General features: G+C 26.4%; 1 protein-coding gene and 1 non-coding gene across 2 annotated transcripts; one reads left to right on the top strand and one right to left on the bottom strand.

Moving 5' to 3' along the window:
* Positions 1-490: 490 nt before the first annotated feature.
* TRNAN-GUU lies at positions 491-564 on the bottom strand. The gene has a single exon. It is a non-coding gene; the product is annotated as a tRNA-Asn (tRNA).
* Positions 565-4,105: 3,541 nt separating this feature from the next.
* Positions 4,106-5,523, top strand: LOC110613124 (uncharacterized protein At1g15400). Its single transcript, XM_021754085.2, has one exon. The coding sequence runs from the start codon at positions 4,243-4,245 to the stop codon at positions 4,609-4,611; it is 369 nt and encodes a 122-aa protein (XP_021609777.1). The 5' UTR covers positions 4,106-4,242; the 3' UTR covers positions 4,612-5,523.
* Positions 5,524-10,139: the final 4,616 nt, after the last annotated feature.

Raw genomic sequence — 10,139 nt, 5'->3', positions numbered from 1 at the left:
TAATTAACTTAAACATTTATGTTTAAGTCCATATTTGTCATTATAATTTTACAAACTTTTTATTAATAAAATACTATTTTTGTTATATATAAAATAAATAAATAAATAAATATATATATATATATATATAAAAAAAAACAAGTACATTTTTTTATGTGTGAGAATTTTAATCTGTTATTAAACTCATAAAAACAATAATTATCATTATGCCATAAAAATAATCCAACTGTCAGAAAATAACATTTGAAATTGAATTTTTTTAAAAAAAAAATTCCTATCATCTTATTCACTGAAATCCATTTGATAATTTATTTTAAGAAATTTCGATTTTTGAAAGAAAATTACAGTATTTTTCACAAATAAAAAAAGGTCCGTCTGAATTTCTGAAATTTTCAGACTTTTTCCAAAAATTATATTTTTCAAGAAACGATTTTTAATTTTTGGTGTTGGAAAGAAGACAAAAAAATAAAATAAAACTGAGAAAAAAAACCGCTAGAGGAAGGGGTTGAACCTTCGACCTTGTGGTTAACAGCCACACGCTCTAACCAACTGAGCTACTCCAGCTGTTTGATTTATGCTGCTTATGGATAAATATCATCTGGATTCATACTCATTAAGATTTAAGACTGCTCTTTGATACAGCTAAAAAAAACAAAGTTGTTAGAAACCCAAGCCCAATTTCAATATTTTCTACCTTTATTTTTCATTTTTCTCTATTTTCCTTTAATCCAATCAAAAGGAAAAAATATTATTATATTCTTTCCTCTCATCCAAATATATTTAGACTTAATCATGTGCTTAAGACTCCATGAGTTTATTAACTACTTGGGGACAATTATAAAATTTAAAGGGAATTAAGTATCTTACAAACTAATTTTTAAATTAATTTTAATTTAAATATCACATTTTCAAACGATAGTTCATAAAATTCTTAAATTCTGCATATAAATAAATATTATTATACGCACTCACATGCTTAGCCTGATAATAAGTGTATCTGAATAAATTTGAGATTAGTATATATATATATATATATTATTGTTATGAATTGATTGAATTGATAAAACTTGAAATAATTGGAGATAATTTTTATGAAATTTGGCAATTTATAAAAAAATCAATTTTAAAGTATTTTTTTTCCATGTAAAAATCAAAGCATATTCTCATTAATTAAATAAAGTAACATGGTTTTACTATTGTGTTTGTTTATTCCCATTCTCTATACACTTTGAATAATGTTAATCATGTTACTTCTATATTAAAAAAAGTTATTTTGAATGGTTAAAATAAATATGATTATTTAATTATTTAATTTTAATTATGAAATTATAATATAACAGTTTTGTTATAAAAATAAACTATTTATAAAAGAAATAGTGAAAAAAATTATTTTTATTTTAATTAGTTTTGAAATTTTCATTTAAAAATTATAATATATTGATATAGTTTTTTTTTTCAAAATTTTATAAGTTAACAGTTCTTTAAATTCTACAACTCGCCAAAAAGAAGACCATTATGCTTTTGTCTTTTTATTATTATTATTATTATTTCTTTCTAATTTCTTGAAAGTACCATGATGCCTTATTTAACGTATATGATCTAACTAAAGAAATTTCCCATCCAAATAAATAAATAAAGTTATTTTCACACAAATTAAGCTCATAATATTCATTATTATGTCTTTTTGTCAGTGATAAAGGTCAACATAATTGGCTGTCATTATCATTAAGAATCCAACATATATATTTTTTTATTAATTATTATTATATTTAAATTGAATTATTGCTTAATTTCATGAGACTTTTTTTATATACGTTCAATGATAATGTTGATGATGTTATGATGAGGATAAAGAAATTAAGGATTTGATGTGCTTCATTATGTCATGGACTCACAATCACATAAATCTCAAATTTTCCTTGTTTTGGTCATAATATCATAATTTTTATTTTTTTTCCCCAAATTCCAAAAATAATAATGAATAAAAATAAAGTAGTAAGACCATAGTTTTCCTTTTGGCTGTGACCAAATAGTATATATTCAAAGCTAATAATTTCATCCCTTGACTTTCTTCAACACACCCAATTTATAAAAGTTGAGCTAGTTGCCATTTCTGAAGTTTCAGTTTTTCTTTTTTTTAAAATAAAGTCGAAATAATTTATCTAAATTAATTCAATTTGATAAAAATATTTAAATTATGTGTCATGATTTTATTGGATAAATATATATCGAGTGCGTGATAAATTTTTTTAATTTATTATAAAAAATTTTAAATAAATAATAAAATTTAAAATGAATCCATTTTAATTAATTGATATTAGAGTTGTGTTTAATATTGAATGATAATAGTCTTCCAAAAAATTATCAATAAAGGCCAAGCAACCCCTTGACCCTTGTATATCTGAAACCAGCAAATCCACGGGCAGAGGATTTTTTTAATTACTTTCATAATTTTTTTCTATTTGATCTTATTCATACATATTAAAAAAAATTATTAATTTTTTAATTATATTTATTTAAAAAATAATAATTAATAAAAAATTATATTAAAAAATAAAAGAAAGCCGCCGACTAGAACTTGATGAAATTGACATTTATAATTTTTTTTTAAATCTAAGAAGACATATATAATTTTCATTTCGAGATGAGAGTATTTAAAATGCTCGCGAAATAGAAATTCAAAAAAAATTTTTTTTGTTTTTGTCATTTTAAAACTTAGATCGGTGAAAACTGTATTCTTATAATCTTGACAGGTTTAAGGTTATACTTAGAATTGGTTTGTTAATTAATGTTAATTTTGGAGATAGTATAAGAAAGGAGAGTCCAATGACAGTCAAAGAGAAGAGCTACTGCAACTCTCTGAAAAAGCTGATGCTCCATGTTTGGCTTATTTGGAACATTTGCGCCACATAGACATTAGCCTACCACATTTTCAAAACAATAATTATTATTTAGTTTTTTTATAGTATTAAAAAAATCAATTAATTAATTTCTATATTTTTAAAATTACAGTTTTTATAATTTTAAAAATTCAATTAATTTATTGTGATTCCATTAATTTATAAAATTAGTGGTAATCATATTAAAACTTAATAATACAAATCTTTTAATTGAGTTTATAAAAACCAGATCGACTATTTAATGTTTTTTAAAGATATATACACTAATTAATTAATTTTGCCATATTCTAAAGATTAAATAATTTTTTTTTTCATTTCAAAACATACATTATTAGCTATTTTGCCATATTTCTAAAACATGTTTTTTTTATTTAAATAATTAAAAAAGATGTTTATTTTAATTTTTTAAATTTTATAAAAAATATTTAAATGATTATTTTTTATAATTTTTTCGTTATATTAAAAAATACAGTTTTTTAAATTAAAAAACATGGAACTCTGTACATTGATAGACTATAACTAAAACTGTATTTAATAATTATATTTATATATTTAAGTATACATAATTTTTTATTTTAAATTAATACAAAACTAAGGTGGAAAGTATTATAAAAAAAAATAATGATAATTTAAATATATTTATAATTTTTCAAATTAAAAATAATTTTTAATATCATATAAAATAAATAACTTTTTCCAATTACATATAAAGAATATAATAAAGAAAATATAAATAAAATTGGAGATTAAATAATTCTTAGTTGTTATTAATTCTGGAACGATCAAAGGAAAAATAAAATAAAACAAAACAAAATAAAGAAAGTATTAAAAAAAAAATTAAAATCTTCATCTATCACCTATTGTTTAGAAATACCATCGATCGTCATTATTAATTAAATAAAAAGGAGCTGGCGGCTTCGCGTGGAGAGGTTGAGTAAGCCAGGTCAGTAATTGTGGAAAATAAATAAATAAATAAATAAATAAAACTTAATCACGTTTGCAGCTCCTTCAAAAAAGTCAATAAAATAATAAATAATTGGTCCATTATTCTAACAACTCTATAAATTACCCAATATTATAAAAAATTTAAACAAATCCTTTCTCTTGTTTGATTTCGATCTCAACAGAAAGAAAGCGAAAAATAAAAAGAATAAAGAAATATTGATATGTTTGACCGAGTTGCCTCGTTGTGACCCGTTATTTCCTTTTATCTTCCCTCTGCTTTGCCTATTTCTATATGTGAATGTCAAAAAAGAAAGCCTCTTCAGGTCGTATATATACAACTCAAAGGTAAATATTTTCGTCTCAGCGAGAAGGATCCAGAGAGAGAGAGAGAGAAGCCATGGCTGGTTTGCAAAGATCTGCTGTGTCTTTTAGGAGACAAGGCTCTTCAGGTCTTGTTTGGGACGATAAGCTTTTGTCAGGAGAGCTAAACCAAGTACCAAACCAGAAGCAAGAACAAGAACAAGAACGAGAGCTACAAGAGAAGCTAGATATCCAGCAAGAAAAAGATGTTAAAACATCATCAAGAACAATCTGCACCATTGAAAGAAGCCGATCCAACGGCGGACAACGAGCCTACCGCACCGGGAAGGTCTCTCCGGCAGTTGAACCTCCTTCTCCTAGGGTCTCTGCTTGTGGCTTTTGTGGTGCTTTCGGAAAACCAGCGAAGAATCATCGGGAAAAGGCCTGTAAAACCAGATCACGATAGTTTTCAGGTGACCGTCGGAGAATTTGAGGAAAAGGGTATGATTGTTTACAGTATTTTGGTGCTCTATTTACATATGCTGTTAGGTTTGTAGGGTTAAAGAGCTTAAAAGTTCATCTCAACAAACTGAGATGTCATGCAGAAGCTTTTTGAAACAGAACTGAGTTATAATCTTTCATTGTCCTCTTAATTTATTAGATATGCTCATGTTCTTGTGTTTCTTTTCTTAGATTTTAGAGATGATTTTGTGTTCTGGGTTGATCCAATTATGTGTATACGGTCTGGTTCTTGTTCTTGATCTTCTGTAAAAAAGCAAACTTGATTATCTCTTTTCTTGATCATTCTCTTTCTGTGATCGTATTAGTTAGAATCTCCTAATGGAAATTTTTAATCAAGAGCAATCTTTTTTTTTTTGCCAAATTGAGAAAAGATGAGAATCTAGACGAATGAGTTTGAGCTGTGGTTTCTCTGGCAGAGAGATTCTGGGAGCCTTCTTGGGATCAGCAAAGAGAAGTGGACCCTGTTAATCAAAGTTGTTGCAGTTAGTTAACTAGATTTGCTTTTTTCTTTGACAAAATAGGAGTTTAGATAACTTATATAATCCCTAGTTTCATGCATTTTGCTTAACTGTTTTGCACCATTTTAGCATCACAGCTTTGAATTATAACAGCTCCACTTGATGGACGGCTGGTTGGTTGGTCAGGCATGCAAGCAAATTAATGAGGCTTGTGTTGGGTCAATCTCTTTCTGAAATTCAACATTCTTCACAACATCCTCTTTTAATATTTAATGTTGTTGGGTGTCACACTAATTCACTGTTATACAAATGTGGAGGGCTTTTTGGTTTTATAGTAAGGTTTTTCCTTATGATTTAAAAATTCATCCATTTGAATAATATGTAAATAAATATAGTTTATGATTTGTCCTTCAAACAAAAAAAAGCATATCCCCAATAATAGAATATTATATTTTTAAAAAAAAAATCATAACAATTTAATTTAAAAACAAATTCTAATATTCTATTATTTAAATAAATAATAAGAAATTTCCCATTTAGCCATTATTACAGTTTATAAAATGAGAGGTATCTAAAATGATGGATTATTGTTTTGGCTAAGGGTAAAGTTACCCTTGTAACCAATTGATAGGGATGAGTAGCGGTTGCCCTTCACAGAGGCAAAGCATCTGATTTTGATTTGGGAATTCTGGGTATCACATGTGATAACTGCTAAGCTTAATCATTGGGCCACAGCTCTTGCTCACCCCTCACCCCCACCGCAAAATATGAAAAAGATTGCACAGTTAGATCCCTGCGAATCTCCACATTTTGGAAAGGCCAATCATATCCACTGTGATCATCAATTTATGATAATCTAATCTTCAGTTATTATGGAGAGCTGCCAACTCCGTCCACTTGAAGCCAACAAGCACCTGTAGAAGCTAGAAAACCAAGATGAGAAGAGCATCATGCTCTGAGGATAAGAAAATTTTGATAGGAAAAATTCCTTTTGAGTTTATTTTTTTTTTTTAAAAAAAAAATGGTAAATATGCTAGAATGAAAAAGACATTGAACTTTTCAATTGTCATTCTTCATCTCTTTTGGGCAAATCAACATCAGTTAGTGGATGTGGTGGTGAGCATTCATGCACTTTCTAAGAGTGTTATATGTTCATGGGGACCTTAAAAAAAAGATAATAATTATAAATGTTGAATGGTGGAGGTCCAATTCAATCCAAGAAGTGGCCTCCACTTAATGCCCATATCTATTAATTTTCTTGATAAGATAATGGCTCTCCAAACATTAATTTTAAGTTAATTTGAATATTGATGATTGTTACACCTTTTATATCGTGGTGAGACCATATTCTAAATAAAAATACAGACTCAAAACTCATCAGACCATTTTCAAGTAGATCGATCCAATATCATAAACTCTAGTTTAGCAACAAGGCTAGAGTTATGAGCGCGGGTCCATCCAAAAATAATCTAACTTTGTGATATGACATGTGACAGAATAGCCGATTCAGTCACTTTGTAACTCTATTTGTTTGATATGCAAATATATTCTGATTCGTCCGAACGTACTGTCTAAATAATAAAAATAAATAATACTATCATAAAAAGTGACTATACAGTATTAACATACAAAAGAGAAGGAAGTAGAAAGGAATGAGTGATTTTTTCTAATTAAATAGAAGGAAGTAAAAAGGAATGAGTGATTTTTTCTAATTAAATTTATATATCTATTGAAAATTCTATTTTTTATTTGTCAGGACTTTAAATATATATTAACGGATAATCATCCATTCATTAAATTTTGATAATTCATATATACGTGATAAATAAATTATCAGATTTTAAATAAATATAAAAGTAAAATTTTTTTATTAAATATCTAGTTAATTTATAGCTAATAGTTAAATACATCAAACTCGCTTAAAAAAAACGCATAAAGTAATATTAAAAAAAGTTATATTTGAAATGAGACATTCACTGACCATTGTCATGGCTGACTGAATTCAAAGGACATCCTCTAATCTTAGGCCTTGCACGCAAGAAAATGAGACATTCACCGACCATTGTCCCATCAATTCATCAGATGGACTTCAAATCCAGAAACAAGAGTGTCAGTATGTATTGATTGCAAACATCCCAAAACCAAATCCTTTTTCTGCAACAGTCTTAATTCCTAACCACAAGTTAAGATCAAGCACAGCGACATACTCTGCCCAACATTTTCAATAGACAGACAAAGCCCATGAAAACTCCTAGGATTAAAATGACATAAGATCGTACAAAGTCATATATGCTATCAATATTTTAACTGTTAAAAAGATTTTTTTTTTCTTTTACCAAAAGACATAGATGCATTAAAAAAAGGCTGAGGCCCATATAAATTACAATTAAAAAAAAAACTTGAAAGCTGTTAAAAGCCCAAAAAAGAAAATTAAAGCCCAACAAAATATCAGAAACAAAGCCCAGGCTCAAGTTCAACCTTAATAGAAGGAGAAAACCTTAAACAGAGAGCTTTTATTAAATAGAGTTTCACTTTATTGAAGAATACTTCAAAATTATTTGAAAATTTTTAAAGATATTGATATGAGAAAATATTCGATCAAATAAAAAAAAATTAGGCCTCAATATAAATAAGTTGATTGGAAAATAACACTTAGGATGAGGGATTAAAAAAAAAAAAAAAAAAGAGGATATGGGTAATTCAAGGAAGCAGAGTTGTTGAAGAAGCCAAAATTCGGCGAGTGAAGACCAAATTTCGGCCCCAAACCTCGTCTTAAGCGGCACGGTTTTGAATTCTATGATTCTTATTACATGCGTGTGGGTCATTCAATAATGTGGGTTTTCTTTTTCCAGGTCAGCAAAGATGGCTATAATCCTTTTTTTTTTGGTATAATTTATATAAAAAAAATCTTTTACTTCTTTATCAATAATAAAAATAATAATAAAGATGGAATCTTTTACTTATTTATCATTTTTTTAATAAAAAAAAATCTTCACTTTTCTCTCATATTTAAGAAGTATGGGCATGAAGTTGATATATCATCTAGAGAGGCTAGCTTTCAAGAACAAGAAAAGGAAGAGAAGCAATATGGTGAAGAACAATAGCACCTTGCCCTCTAAATATCATAATTTCAAAAGTTTTGAATCAAAAGAAGATGCACACAGTTTCAAGAAAGAAAGAGATCCTGTTGTTGCAGAGAAAAAACCAGCAGAAAAGCTTGAGAGCAAGCCATCCATGGACATAAATGAAAGTGCAGAAGCATTCATCAAGAAATTCAGGCAACAACTTCTGATCCAGAGGCTCGAATCTATGGAGAATTTTGAGAAAATGCTTGAAAGAGGTCTTTAACTTTCCGTTCTCTGATAATTATGTGATAATATATATATTGGATTGTTAATTTCATTGGTAATGAATTTCTCTCTTTAATTAAAAAAATAAATAAATAAAATCGTATATGGGATTTTTAGTCAGCTATTCTTTAAATTTTTTGAAAATAAGTGAATTTCTTTTAAGTCTTATCTTGCATTTTCTGGAAGAAATTAATAACAGTTAGGTCATTGGAGATTGGGCCATGACCCTTACCACCATGAGAAATCATATACTGCACTGAAGACAAAGGTGTCATCACCTTCTCCACCCGAGCGGTACAGAAACCCAACTTCATCATAATTGCCTTTAAGCGATTGTCGTCCGATCATATGCATCCGTTCTCATAGCAGCATAACCCACCTTGTCCTCCTGAGTTCTCCTTTGACTTGAATGCATCCAATTATCTCAATCAGTTCTCAGTCTCTTTCAGTAATAATATCACATGCAACTGTATATTTTAAAGTGTCTCGAAAAAGTTTCATGGACAATCTATGTCAAGTGAGTTTGGTAAATTTGATTGCTCAATATTGGTAAAGTAACGCAAAAATTAAATTATTAAATTTTAAACTCTATTTAAATTAATAATATTTAAATTTATTTTAAATTCAATTAAAAATTAAATTTTATTCAAATTAACAATATCCAAATTTATTTTAAATTCAATGAAAAATTAATATAAATTCTATTAAAAATTAATATAAATTCCTCAATCAATTTTAAATTTAATTTTTATTTAAATAATTAAACATTAATATATTATGAGTAATTCTCGAATAAAATTCAAATTCAATTTTTATTCAAATTATTTGAATAAAATCAAATTTGTTTAGTCTCATATATTTAAATTAATAATTTATACAAAAATATTTATTAATAATTTTAATTTAAAATTTTAATATTTTTTAAAAATTAAAATTTTAATTTTTTAAATACAAATATATCAAAAAATTTATAAATATTACATTAATATATATATATATATATATTTATAATAAATTAATTATTTATATAAATAAAATTCATTATGAATTTTTAAATTTAAATTTATTCTGATTATAATTATTTAAATTTATTTTATTAAATTTTATTATAATTATTTAAATTTATCTTATTAAAATTTAAAAATCTTGTTGAATTCATTACATTCATTTTAAAACTGATTATAATTATTTAAATTCATTTTATTAAATTTTATTATAATTATTTATTAAAATTTAAAAATCTTGTTAAAATTCCATTTGTTTTAAATCGATTATAACTAATTCATCATCGGTATAATTATTCAAATTCATCATATTAAACTATAAATCATTCAAATTCATCAGTCAAATCGAATATTCAAATAATAAAAAATTGGATAATCTTGCTATCCTACATTTATCATGTTAGACAATTTTTTTTAATTTCAATTTTTCTCTTTTGTTTATAATTTTTTTTAAAAAAATTGGAGTATGGTTTTTGGGCATAGTTACGGGGCCATAGGCCCAACTGCACAAATCATCAATGATTTGTTCATACAATTAAAATAGCTCCACTTTTCAGACAGATGGTCTTTGTCTATGCGGTTGTCTCCATTCTAGGGCAAGACAAGAGACAGTCATCACCAAGCTTAGAATTGGCATGGAGTTTTTATCCAATTCTAAGC

This window comes from Manihot esculenta, chromosome 4 (assembly GCF_001659605.2).
Source record: "Manihot esculenta cultivar AM560-2 chromosome 4, M.esculenta_v8, whole genome shotgun sequence".
In the NCBI taxonomy this organism is placed as follows: Eukaryota; Viridiplantae; Streptophyta; class Magnoliopsida; order Malpighiales; family Euphorbiaceae; genus Manihot; species Manihot esculenta.
The sequence above is the reverse complement of the archived record's forward strand: the minus strand, read 5'-3'. Positions and strand labels throughout refer to the sequence as shown.